Source organism: Carcharodon carcharias, chromosome 6, assembly GCF_017639515.1.
Source record: "Carcharodon carcharias isolate sCarCar2 chromosome 6, sCarCar2.pri, whole genome shotgun sequence".
NCBI classification, from domain to species: domain Eukaryota; kingdom Metazoa; phylum Chordata; class Chondrichthyes; order Lamniformes; family Lamnidae; genus Carcharodon; species Carcharodon carcharias.
This window is the reverse complement of record NC_054472.1, coordinates 6,925,975-6,939,906: the sequence shown is the minus strand read 5'-3', so window position 1 is coordinate 6,939,906 and position 13,932 is coordinate 6,925,975. Positions and strand designations below refer to the sequence as shown.

The window sequence follows — 13,932 nt, the reverse complement described above, 5'->3', positions numbered from 1 at the left end:
GTACGTAGTTGCGCATCCTTGATATGGGAGCAAAGACCCTGTGTTTCCTAAAGTGATGTACGCAGAATGTGTCCAAGGTGACCATTGAGGGGGTCGGGAGCAGATGTACTATCTTTGTGTGACTGATCAGCAGTAGTGGGGAGAGGAGATACTGGAGACCTGATATGGCCCACCGTGGTTGGGGTGCGGCATGCGCGTGCAGAGTCCATGTGCAATTTGCCGTAATAAACGGTGTTCTCTCTTTCTCAGGAGAAGAATGCTCATAATGCCTCGGAGCTTGCGAGGACTGGAGACAGTCAGGGACACCTCCTCATGTTAAGCCGCTTCGAGCAGGAGGCCCTTGAGCTTGAGAAGCACCATGCACTCAGGTCAACTGGTGTCGGTGAGGCTGGGGTGGAACGGCCAGGTATTTGAGGCCCACAGTGAGATCTGCCATGTCCTCCCAACATCCATAGCACTGATGATTGTTAAATTTGTTATTGTTGCAACGTTGCTCAGTCACAGAGTGATAGAGTCAGAGGTGTGGAGCACAGAAAAAGGCCCTTTGGCCCATCGTGTCTGCGCTGGTCAAACACGTACCTAACTATTCTAATCCCATTTTCCAGCACTATGCCCATGGCCTTGTATGCCATGGCAGCGCAAGTGCACATCCAAATACTTATTACAAGTCAGGAGAGTTTCTACGTCTACCACCCTTTCAGGCAGCGCGTTCCAGATTCCCACCACCCTCTGTGTGCAAAAGTTGGTCATCACATTCCCTGTAAACCTCCTGCCCCTTACCTTAAATCTATGCCACCTAGTTATTGATCCCTCCGCCAAGGGGAAAAGTTCTTTTCTGTTGACCCTATCTATGCCCCTCATAATTTTGTACACCTCAATCATGTCCCCCCCTCAATCTCCTATGCTCCAAGGGAAATAACCCCAGTCTATGCAATCTCTCCTCATAAGTGAAACTCTCCAGGTCAGCCAACATCCTGGTAAACATCCTCTGCACTCTCTCCACTGCAATCACATCCCCCCCCATAAAGCGCATTTCAGAACTGCACGCAGAACTATAGCTGTGGCCTAAGTAGTGTTTTCTGCAGTTGGAACATTACCACGCTGCTCCTATATTCTGTGCCTCGGCTAATAAAGGCAAATGTGGCATATGCCTTCTTAAACAGCTAATGTACCTGTCCCGCTACCTTAAGGGACCAGTCGACATGCATACCAAGATCCCTCTGACCCTTGTTATTTCCCAGGGTCCTACCATTCATCGTGTATTCCCATGCCTTGTTTGTCCTGCCCAAGTGCATCACCTCACACTTATCCACATTAAATTCCATTTGGCATTCATCAGCCCATCTGACCAACCCATCTATATCTTCCTGTAATGCAAGGCTATCCTCCTCACTGTTTACCACCCCACCAATGTCCGTGTCCATTGGTTCTGGAAGGTTGAGCGCATAATGAGCAGGGGGAAAGGGGTGAAATGTGTCACTGTGTGCACGCTAACTGATCCACTGTCCTTGTTGTTTATTTCAGCATCATCAGAGCATGGGCGGCAGGAGGAGTTGCAGATGCCCCCCTCACACCAGAGGGCCCTCAAGTGTCACCTGTGTCACACCATTTCTGCGAGGCAGGCACTAGTCTGATATTAGCACCTCGGTGGGCATTGGAACATCGGCTAGTGTCCCGGGGCACAGTGGAGAGGGCATTTCACATTCACTGGAGGAGCTGGCAGAGACAGAGAGTGCTGATGGCGCCAGCAGTCGGAGGACTGCAGGAGACCAGGCACAAGCTCAGCCGGTGCCTGATGATGTGCCTCTGGAGTCGTCCACGACACAGCAAACGCAGGAAATATGGCTGGGTGTGCGGGGGCATCTGGGTGTGATACATGAGGCTGTGCTTCGCTTGGTGTCCGTGTTGGAGGAGTTCACACGGAGCTTCACTGATGCAGTGAGCCTCATGGCTGAGCATCATGCTTCCTCCATGGAGAGAGTGGCGACCCTCGTGGAGAGACGCTTCCAAGAGAACAATCTGGTTCTCCTGGGGTTACGCTCGGATCTGCAAGCCCACACAGCAGCATTGGCCACAGCTGTGGGAGATGGTGTGGGCTTCAAGCTTCCCAGCCCGTTACCCATCCATCCACGGTGAGCAGGGAGGTCCGAGGCGACCTCACATTGGCGCAGCAGCTGCCTGTCATCTCTGTGGGCTCCTCTCACGGCGCTCTGGATGAGGGCACCAGCTCCTCCGCCCCTCTCCCAGTGACCGTTTCATCCGGTGAGGCTGCAACGACTGGGAAGATGCCAGCTGTGCAACTGGCAGATCCCTCCCAGGCAGGGCAAGCACAGGCTCCACAGGCCAGAGGACAACCGCCAAGGTCATCGAGCGAACAGGACAGCAGAGTCAGCAGGCTGTCTCAGATACCACTCTGAACGATGGGGCAACGCCAAGACGTAGCACCCACAAATGGAAATGTAAGGCACGTTAGGCACACTATGGTTTTCTCACTGGTGCTTTTGTGTTGGCCTGAGATTATTTCCTTAGAATTTATTTGTGCTTGCTTACAGTATTGTTTTGCAATTGGGAGAACATCTGATGTTAAAATTAAAATTCAGATGTGTGACCAGGGCTGAGGGTGGCTCGTTCTGCATCTGTATGTTTAAGAAAAATGTCATGAGTGTTTGTTTGCACATTCAAATTTATGTACAAGGCCCTTAGTTCCTGCCGATGAAGGCTCATGAGGACTTGAAACGTCAACTCTTTTCTTCTCCGACGTTGCTGCCAGACCTGCTGAGTTTTTCCAGGTAATTCTGTTTTTGTTTTAGTTCCTGCTGATGACCTGGCAGATTTTGCACTTAGCTGTTGAGTGTGGATGCACCAGGCAAGGCTGGTCCTGCTGATCCATTTGTGTTGTGCTAGCTGAAGGTTCATTGGATTAAAGCTTCGCGGGTGTCCCTGCTTCCTTGGTGTAGTCCCAGGTCAGCATCTACCTCTTCAGCATTCCCCTGTGCATGCTCATGCTCAGAATCAGTGCTGGACTCATCGACAAAGACAATGTGTCGACGTCTTCATCTTCCACTGCTTCCCCCCTTTCCAGCGCAAGATTGTGAAGAGTGCAGCATGCAACCACTATTACCAACACACAATCTAGAGGGTACTGGAGTGCGCCCCCTGAGCAGTCCAGGCATCGGAAGCGCAACTTGAGAAGACTGATGGCTCTCTCCACCACACCCTTGTGGAGGCATGGCTCCTATTGTACCATTGCTCAGCTTCTGATATTGGATGGCGGAGAGGCATCATGAGCCACCTTCTGAGGGGATAGCCCTTGTCACTCAAGCCGGGTCGGAACACTGAAGAGCCCCGGCATCTGGGAGTGTCTGAGGATGTAGGCGTTGTAGGAGCTGCCTGGGTACCTTGCACAGACTTGTAGAATCTGCATCCTGTGATCACACACTATCTGCACGTTCATGGAGTGGAAGCCCTTCCTGTTGAGGAAGGCACCAGGCTCACCTGCTGGTGCCTTGATGGCCACATGTGTACAGTCTATAGCACCCTGGACACGGGGCAAGTCAGCAATGGCTGCGAAGCCTCTGGTTCGCTGTGCCTGGCTTTCCTGGGTCTCAGTGGAAGTGGATAAAGGTCAATGCACGCCTGAACAGAGCGTCTGTGACCTGCTTGACACAAGTGTGGACAGCTGATTGGGAGACATCGCAAAGATCACTCACCGAGCCCTGGAAGGAGCCAGAGGTGTAGAAGCTGAGGGCAGCTGTGACCTTCAGAGCTGCTGGCACAGGGCGTCCGCACACGCAATTAGGTGAGATCTCAGGGCCAATCATCTGACAGATATAGTTGACTGTCTCCCCTGACAGTCAGAGCCTCCTTTGGCACTGCGCCTCAGACATATTGAATAGCTGCTTCGCCACCTGTAAACTCTGGCAGCAGGATAGTGGTGTCTTCTGCGACCCCTTCCACTTTGGACTACCACTTGACCCTGCGTCCCTTGTGCCTGCACCTGGCCTCCCAAAGGTGGCTTCCCGGAGGCTGAATGTGCACTCCTGGCCTCCTCCTCCTTCTAGCCCTCCCTCCCTTCTCAGAGGAGCTGCCTCCAGTGGACACGGCAGATCCCATACCCAGGCTTAAGGGCAGGCTTCCGGGAAGCTGCAGGCCTGCTAAAGATTCCTGACTGCAGAGTGCTGACCTGAAGGTTCAAAGTACACAAAGCTGCTGGAATTCGTTCTGAACTACTGCAGGTCACACAGGTTGAAAACACTTTCTGCAATAAATACTCCACAGAGCAGATTGACGACCCCACTGAGCCCTCTTATCCCGCCCATGGATGAGGTTCATAGAAAAGTCTCTTATCCACCTGCTCGTCGCGCCCGTGCGCCGATCCGAAGATCGCACGGGCACCTAAATATCGCCTTCGATTGCCGATTTAAGGGCCTTAACTGGCCCCTTAATTAATGGCGGTCGCGTGTCGGACTTCATTGCGCACCCGCCCAGCGAAATATCGCGATGGCACGCGGCGACACCGGGACGCTCGCTCAACGTCACTGTGCATCATCTTACGTGTGGGGCCCGCTTTCCCCCCCCCCCCCTCCCCACAACACACACGTCAAACTGAAAATTCTGCCCCACCTTTAGGTTGAGCCCCAGGCTTAAAAATCCAGTAGCTGGCCCAAACAGCAGATTTCCTATCTGGCTAATAAGTTTTAAACGAGGGGGGAGAAAAGGACCCGTTGGCAGAGTGGGATCCCACTGAAACTGACAAAGCGCAGGAAGAACAGGAGAGAGAAAAAAAGAACGGCAGCTGCGGAGCTATCTTGAAGAGAAAAAAAAACATTTAAAGAGGTACTCACCCAAAAAAAAAGGCCATCGATAGTAAATTAAAACTACCTGACTGGTCTAGGCACACGAAAGGCAAGGGCTAAACCAAACCCAAGATCAGGAGTCTTGGAGAAGGGAATTTTTTTAATTATTGGAGTACATCAGGGTTAAGTAAGAAATCAGAAAAAGTACAAGTTAATACATTTTTAAAGTTGTTTGGTGTATTTGTGGATGAAGTAATCCTAACACAAGGTACAGGTGAATCCTCATCCACGTTTGGTGAGCTGTTAAAATATTTGACAAATATTTTAAACTCCAGGTTGTGGAGAGCACAGATCTTGAAAGAAGGTCCAGAACATGCCCAATAAAGGGCCAAAGTGGGGAGGAAACCCCAGGGCATGGGAGACAGAAGACCCCAGAGCGAAGGAGACAAGAGACCCCAGAGCAAGGGAGACAGAAGGCCCAGGATGACGGAGACAAGGACTCCAGAGCAAGGGAGACGGAAGACTCCAGAGCAAGGGAGACAGGGGACCCCAGAGCAAGGGAGACACGAGACCCCAGAGCAAGGGAGACACGAGACCCCAGAGCAAGGGAGACAGAAGTCCCCAGGCTGAGGGAGGCAGAAGACCCCAGAGCAAGGGGGACAGAAGACCCCAGGCTGATGGAAACAGGAGATTCCAGGCCAAAGGAGACAGTACTCAAGCAAATCACAAGATGGTCGTAGAAGTGCATGAGTCAAAGAGTTTAGTGCAAAAGAAAGAAGAGGCTGAGGAACAGTCGAAAGACTTAAAAATAGGCCTTTTTTGAAAATGCTGACTCATTAGCCAAACTGCAATGGGGGCAGCAGTGCAGAGTGGGCAACTGGCTGTGAGTAAAGGAAATGTATCTCAGATAACCCAAAAGAAACAAGAACTGTAAAAAGAAAATGAAGCTATTCCACAGGAAAATGATAGTTTCAGAGCTGAGTCAGAAAGAACTCAACCAAAGGTACAGCCAGGCACAACAGCAGGCAGAAAAGGTACTCAAAAAGTTGCAGCCTGAAAGACTCTTTGACGAATCCATATATAGCCCTGGAAAAACATGAGGAACTAAAATAAGTTGTTCAACACTACTTCAACAAAAGCAGTATTGGAACAACCAGTAGTGACAAAGCAATGTACTAAAGTGCAGTGTGAGTTGGCAAGTGGTACACAAGAAAATAAACAGTTGAAAGAATAGCTGATTGCCCTTCAAGATGAAATGCAAGAGGAATACATAACCCTTCAACATCATGAAGAAATGAAGACTGTTTTGAACAGCAAAATGGAAGAACAGCAGAAGAAACTCGAGGCGAGCCTGTTGAATTACGAGAAAAATCATAAAATGTAAGAAGAAATTGGACAATGTAAATCTGACACTGAAGCTCAAGGAGCTAGAAGAAAACGCACTGGATGCCTCAAACATACTGAGAACCACTGAGTTGTTGAAAAATGAAATGGCTAAAATTGTGAAACAAGTGGAAATGAAAGTTCCACTTTTGAAACTTCAATATTCAGCAAGATCATGGCAGACCCCATGAAAAAAGAAAATCCCAGTCTGCTCTGGGAATGAACAGAGTGAGCATTCCCTTTGGAAGGAACTGGACAAACCTACAATTTCCAAACAAAGCAAATGTATTTTTGATAAAGAGAAATGCAACTTGAAGAAGCACAAAAAGCAAATCAAATGGAGATAACCAAGTGCTGGAATCACAGAGTACTACAATTTCAACGCCAAACTGACAAAGTCAACCCAAAGCAATTGATACTACCATTGCTCCACACATGATGGGATGAGATCTGGAAGAATTGTCAAGCCTTCAGATCATGTGAATTTATGAAGTCAGAGACTTGAGGGGAGAGAGAAGGGATAGCAAGTAAAGATTGTTTGCATTGTAAATATATATTTGGGTAAGGACGAGGAGATGTGTAGTATAAGAGTGTTTGACAGACCAAGGGTTAACATGGGACTGAGGAACCACCCATGTAATGATGCAGTCACATGAGAATAGACTGTGGAGAAGAATCTGGAAGGAGAATGCATAGAAACAGCATGGCAGTACCTTAGATATGTGCTTAGTTATGGGTTTCCCATAATGGTTTATGTTCAACCATACAAGCCTCTGTACCTTTCTGTGAAACACCAAACAACCTTTACAACATCCTTCATATTTCAAATCCATCCAGGATTATAGGTATTTCTGAGACTTGCAATGTTCCTAAGACTGCTGTTGCTGCTACATCCCGAGATCCACACTCAGTGCATGCCCTGCCACATCCACACACTCGACCTCTCTCTCCAGGAGCACTGATTCAACCTATCTCAAAGCTGTCATGGTACACGGTTTCATTTCATCCTTGGCCGCATCTGACGCTTTAACGAAAAACTTTTTATATTCCTTTCAGGTGTTAAGGAATGCAAGCTCCAATTTCATTAAAATCCCAATTCTAAAGAAGAATCATATTCGACTCACAACATTAACTCCATTTCTCTCTCCAAAGATGCTGCCAGACTTGCTCAGTATTTCCAGCTCTTTCTGTTTTTAAGCCAAATTCCTCTCTGTCCTAGCCCTGAACCTGCATTCATGTTTTCTTTGTGCTCACCTTGTCCATGATACCCAGTTCCTGGTCCTTTGTCTTCATTCCCACTAAACTGCTGACCAGCTGTTCCCTATGCTAACTGATCTGAAAATTGATTCCCTTGATCCCTCTCAGATACTGGTTCCCACTCTTATCAAAATCACCCTCATCACCCCTTTCCTCAATGAAAAGATTTTGATCTTGAAAACTGGCATGGCATCTCCAACAGCCTGCTTCCCTCTCCATTATTTTTCAACCTGTTGTCTCCCAAATCTGTGCCCATCTTTCTCACAGCTCCCCAGTAGAATTTCTCCAGTGAAGTTTCCATCTCCAGCCAACGTGGAAACAGCTCTAGTCAAAATTACAAATGATATCTTCTGAGACTGTGACTGGGATGCATTTTTCCTTCTCATCTGCAATGTCTCTGTATCCTCCTCTTCAATACCTTTCCTCTGTTGTCCAGCTCTGCAGGATTGCCCTCACATTGTCCCACCCTTAACCAACCATAACTCAAGCATCTCCTACAATTGTTTCTCTTCTTACCCTGCACTATTACATCTGGAGTTCCCCAACAAGCTGTCCTTGTCGCCCTTTGGTGACATCATCTGTACACATGGGGGCAGCTTCTACATGTACACTGATGACACCCAGCTCCACCCCCTCACCACTTTTCTCCACCCCTCTATTGTCCTTCTGTTGTCAAGCTGCTTGTCTGATATCCAGTCTTGAATTAGCCACATTTTTCTTTGGTTTGTCCTTGCTTCAAACTCCATGCCCTTACCACTGATTTCATCCCCTTCCTCAGTCTTCATCTCAGGCTGAAACAGACAGCTTGAAGTCTTGGCATCCTATTCACCCTGGGGTGAGCTTTACATTCCTATGTCCAATCCATTATAAAGACTACCTATGTCTGCCTCCGTGACATCAACCCACCCTCTCAACCCCTGCCTCAGTTCATCTGCCACTGAAACCCTCATCTATGCCTTCATCGGCTCTAAGCTTGTTTCAGTACCTGTCCTGACCAGCTCCTCAACCTTTATCCTCCATAAATTCCAGCTCATCCAAAATTCTGCTGTCCTTATCCTATCCTCCATGAGGCCCTGTTCACCCAATATCTCTGCCTTGACAACTTACACTGACTCCTGGTCCATCAAAGTCTGCAGTTTAAAAGTTTCAGTTGATAATTAGCATTTTTTTTTCCACATTTCAAATCACACACTCAAGGTTGTTTCTGAAATGTTATTTCCTCAGGAGGTAGTTATTGTAAGGAAATTTCCTAGGGGGCAATTCTTCACTCGGTGGCGAACCTGTGAAACTCTCTACAACAGAAAGCTGTGGAGGCCAAGTCACTGAAAATATTTAAGAAAGAAATAGATTTCTTGACTCTAAAGGCAATCAAGGGGTATGGGAAGAGAGCAGAAGTGCGGCGTTGACATAGAGGATCAGCCATGATCATATTGAATGGCAGAGCAGGCTCGAAGGGCTGAATGACTTCTTCTTCTGTTTTTCTATGTTTTAAAACCTATTCACAGGCCCCAGTAATACCAATTGCTTAACTAACAAGAACAGCTGAGGATGGCTTGCCATTACTCAACTGCACAAAACATTTCGTGAGAGTCAACAGTGGCCAACTATTGATGTTGAAATTTTGGAACAACATCTATGCAGACACAGCAGAAATAAAACCATGGTGATAAGAATTTGGAACTTGTACTGCATGTAGTGGTGTAGGCGGATAGTATAGATGCATTTAAGGGAAAACTAGTTAAGCACATGAGGGAGAAAGATGGAGATGGAGTGAGATGAAGTAAGATTGGGGGAAATACACTTGGAGCATAAACACTAATACACACAGTGCGCCGAATGTCCTGTTTCTGCCTGCCAATTCTGAGTAATGTAAATGCATATTATTTTGCTGTTTCGTTGATGAAAAACATCTCCACCATTTTCACTGAAGGGTTTGTAAATCTCACAAACATTCAATACATTTTCCATCAACTCTTTCCAGGAGCTTGTGGTAATGAGCATTCAGATTTTTATGAAGCAGCACAATTTTGTTGAACTATTATTTTTTTTCCCCCTCTTTTCAGGTGCCCAGATTTAAATTGAAGAGAAAATTAAGGAAGAAGCCTGTGGTTGTCTGCTGTTTCTTCACTGCCCTATCCATGGTGGTGATAAACACATATCCATCTCTCCATTTTGATGACAAAATGTCTGGCCTTGATTACCAAGCATCCAGCCAGCTACATGGAAAACTTACTCAGCAAAGAAGACTGTGGAGAAACACTGGCACCTTCCCCAAGCAAACAAATACCTTCCACAGAAATTACAAATTACTACCAATGGAGAACAGTTATCTAAAGAGATGGCATTTGAACGTTAAGCCACACAGCTACATAGAGTCATTTCAAAAGCAGTATAGCTATGGTGAAATGCAAAAGGCTTTCAGCATAATGGAACATAAAAACAAATTGCTGCAGAAAAGACACAAAAGTAGAAAGATTATACTGCCTGAAACTCTAAATAACCAAAGGCAGGAAGTCAACAGGGATGCTGAGCCATCTCTGATGCCAGGGCTTCCAAGGATTGGCCCAATATGTTATCACTCCTCAGTGGACAAGGCCTTTTCACAAGTTCTTAAGTCTAATGGGAACACAACAGCCATCCGAGATGTTGGGGAGATGCCTGAAATATCTTCTATTTTGAATTATACAGCAGATAAAAAGGACATGAGGTCTCTGCAGACTCATTGCAAACCTGACATTCAGGATATTGTTGCTAAGAAACGAGTTCTCCCGCAATTTAAACTATTTGTTCAGAAAGTTAGGGGCAATGACTATAAGGGATTTGGGAAAGTACCATTCTTTTACACTGCAAGGAAGAAGCACCTCGATTTTTCATTGGTAAACAATGGGAAAAATGAGCGACAGACTACTTCACAAGTGAGGAAAAGGATAACTGAGCATAAAATCTGTGACGGTGTTGAAACCAGTCATCCAGATTCAGGGATGGAAGATAACTTTAGACTCCTTGAAGATCCTCCACCCTGGTTTGACTCGAGTGACATTGAAAAGATGAAACTGTTGGCTAATGGTTCAGTAGTTGCAAAAGCACGGATACCAGCTCATGGGCAAGTCATCAAAGTAGGTCTAAGCTTTCATTCTTCCATTGTGATCCATGACCTCATGGGACATTGTCAAAAGGGACTGTGCGGCCTAATAAAGCGGCCCAGTGACCTCGCTGAAGTCTTAGCTTTCCATTTGGACAGGGTGCTGGGTCTAAACCGGAGTCTGCCTGTTGTAGCCCGAAGATTTAATGCTGCACTGCTCCCGTACAAGTTCACAGACGGAGTGGCCAGGCCAGTTGTTTGGTGGGATTCAGACATTCAGCATCTAAATGATCCCAACAATGACCAAAATTCATTCGACCTGAGCTGGTTTCAATACCAGGCAGTGCTTCGGCAACAGTGCGGCATCAACAAGGCTCCCGAGAATCACACCGTGTCCTGCCTCAGTGTGAAACACTCCGAGTGGGGCAAGTTAGCTCTTTTTGATTTCCTCTTACAGGTAAGCTTCTTTCAGAGTAGAGCTAACTTTCCACAATCTTAAAGAGACTTATATTTAGACGTATTAGACACGATGACTGGAATTTTACAAGCCCCGCCACAGTAGCAGGCTGCCGGGTAGTGGGAGGCATAAAACTGAGTGAGGTAGCAGGGGGAGTATGTTGTGCCTATCGCCTACCCACCTTCATTGGTATTTTACCAGCAGTCAAGTAGGATGCAGATGACTGCACATGCCCTTGGGCCAATTGAGGTCCTTAGGTGTCCAATTAACAGCCAATTAAGGGCCTCTTCCTGCCAGTGCTGGTATTTTACCAACGGGGGTGGGGAGGCGGTGGTGGGGAATGAAGATCCACACCACATAGTGAAGTTGCCAGGTAGCTGGCGGCTTGACTGCAGCCTAGAAGTGGGGGAGGAGGTTCCCACCTGTTCAGGAACCCTGTGCCTCACAGAGGGTCGCTTCAGTGGCGAGAGCCACCCCTGCTTATAGAATCCCCCGGCCTATCACTGGACTCATCTGTTGGTGGGTCAAAATCCTGGAACTCCCTCCTTAACAGCACTCCGGGTGTACCTACACCACGTGGACTACAGCGGATTAGGAAGACGGCTCACCACCACCTTCACAAGTGCAATTAAGAATGAGGATTAAGTGCTGGCCTAGCCAATGACACCCATATCCCGTGAACAAATGAAATAAAAGGAAACCTCCTCTTTATGAGGGCCTCCAGCACTGGCCCCAGAAAGCTTGTTCCAATTACCTTAAGTCTGGGGCTCCAGCACTGCTCCTGGTCCTACTGCAATCCCAGCAGTTCCGAGCTGCACTGCCTCTGATTGGTTGACAGCTCTTGGAGGCAGGACGTCCTGCCTTGGGGCATGGATGCCACATCTCAGGCAACTTTTTTTTTATTCATCGGAAGTGAGCGTCATTGGCTAGGCCAGCATTAGTTCAGAGGACATTTAGGAATCAACCATATTGTTGTGGGTCTGGAGTCACATATAGGCCAGACCAGACCAGGTAAGTACAGCAGGTTACCTTCCCTAAAGGGTATTAGTGAACCAGATGGGTTTTTTGCAACAATCGACAATGGTTTCAGGGTCATCATTAGACTTTTAATTCCTGATTTTTATTGAATTCAAATTCCATTTGCCATGGTGGGATTCGAACCCAGGTCCCCAAAGCATTACCCTGGGTCTGTGGAATACTAGTCCAGTGACAATACCACCATGCTATTGTCTCCCCACAAAACTAAATGCTGTGGTGACTTCCAGGGCTGGCAGAGGCAGGATCGCCCTTGATTTCCAGCTGGTGAATAAGGTCACCATCTCCACATTAAATCCAAGTCAAGGGGTAATTTTACAGTTTTCTGCGGATGGGTTTACAATACTAGCAGGGCATATTGGATATTGTACATGAGTCAGTTGATGATTCCCATGTAGAGGTATTTACAACAGCATCTTGTATTTATTTAGCACCTTTAACATATAAAGATGCCCCAAGGTGTTTCTCAGGAGCATTATCAAACAAAATTTGACACTGAAGAGTTAAAAGGGCGGTTGACCAAAAGCATGGGCAAAGAAGTGTCTCAAAGGACGGGCTGAATTTTACCCAGTGCCAATCCTGAGCTGCTGACCCTCTGATTGGCTGTTAGCTCTAGATAAAATTGAATTCACTGGGAATCAGGTAAACTCTCCACAGGTTGGCATCATACGTAGCACAAAGGAAGATTGTTGTAGTTGTCAGAGGCCAATCATTCTCAGCCCCAGGATATCACTGCAGGGCAGGAGTTCCTTAGGGTAGTGTCCTAAGCCCAACTATTCTTAGCTGCTTCATCAATGACCTTCCCTCCATCATAAGGTCAGAAGTGGGGATGATCGCTGATGATTATACAGTTCTCAGTACAATTTAGAACTCTTTAGTTATTAAAGCAGTCTTTGCCAATATGCAGCAAGAATTGGTAAACGGTCAGGTTTGCACTGATAAATGGCAAGTGACATTGGCACAACACACAAGTGTCAGGCAATGATCATCACCAACAAAGAAAATCTAACCATCTCCTCATGACATTCAATGGCATTACCATCGCTGAATCCCCCACCATCAACTTCCTGGGGGTCACCATTGACCAGAAACTGAACTGGACCAGCCATATAAATCCTGTATCTACAAAAGCAGAACAGAGGCTTGGAATTCTGCAGCGAGTAACTCACTTCCTGACTCCCCTGACTCAGAGCCTGTACACCATCTACAAGGCATAAGTCAGAAGTGTGCTGGAACACTCTTCACTTGCCTGGATAAGTGCAGCTCCAACAGCACTCATGAGGCTTGACACCATCCAAGTAGACCACTTGATCGGCACCTTATCTCCTTAAACGTTCACCCACTGCATCACAGGCACACCATGGCTGCAGTGATTGACATCTACAAGACACATGGTGGTAACGTTCTGAGACTTCATCGATAGCACCTCCCAAAATCAAAATCCCAGAACTCCTTCCCTAACGGCACTGTGGCAGAGCAATGATGCAGCGGTCAAGAAGGCAGTTCAACATCATCTTCTCGAGGGCGATTAAGGATGAGCGATAAATGCTGGTCTTGCCAGTGATTCCCACATCCCATAAATTAATAAATGAATCGGACCTTGCCCCTTAGGTGTCATTTACTTGCAGTAGGCAGTGAAGATGTGGCTACGCCAACCGTGACTGAGGGAAGAAACCATAGTCCTCATCTAATTGCAATTTAATCCTAACTCTAGCCCCTTTGTGGGGAAGGGGGTGGTATACAGGCACCGACATCATCCTGGACTTTCAGATGGGTTGCACTTCCTCTGGGATATCAGATCAGAGCAAACAAAATTCTAGGCCTAGGGCTTGGAACTGTGCTATTGAGGAAGACAGAACTAAAAGATGGGTAACCTTTGGAGGCTGGCAGAGCCATTGGCACCGCCCAGTTTCTCCTGGTTT

The 13,932-nt window shown here is 47.1% G+C and overlaps 1 protein-coding gene across 1 annotated transcript in view; it reads left to right on the top strand.

The window, feature by feature from the left end:
* gask1a (golgi associated kinase 1A) overlaps window positions 1-13,932 on the top strand; it is a 49,318-nt gene that overhangs the window by 3,541 nt on the left and 31,845 nt on the right. Inside the window, exon 2 of the mRNA XM_041189682.1 lies at window positions 9,500-10,975. Within this exon, the coding sequence (XP_041045616.1) occupies window positions 9,500-10,975 (1,476 nt within the window). The remainder of the gene's footprint in view (window positions 1-9,499; window positions 10,976-13,932) is intronic.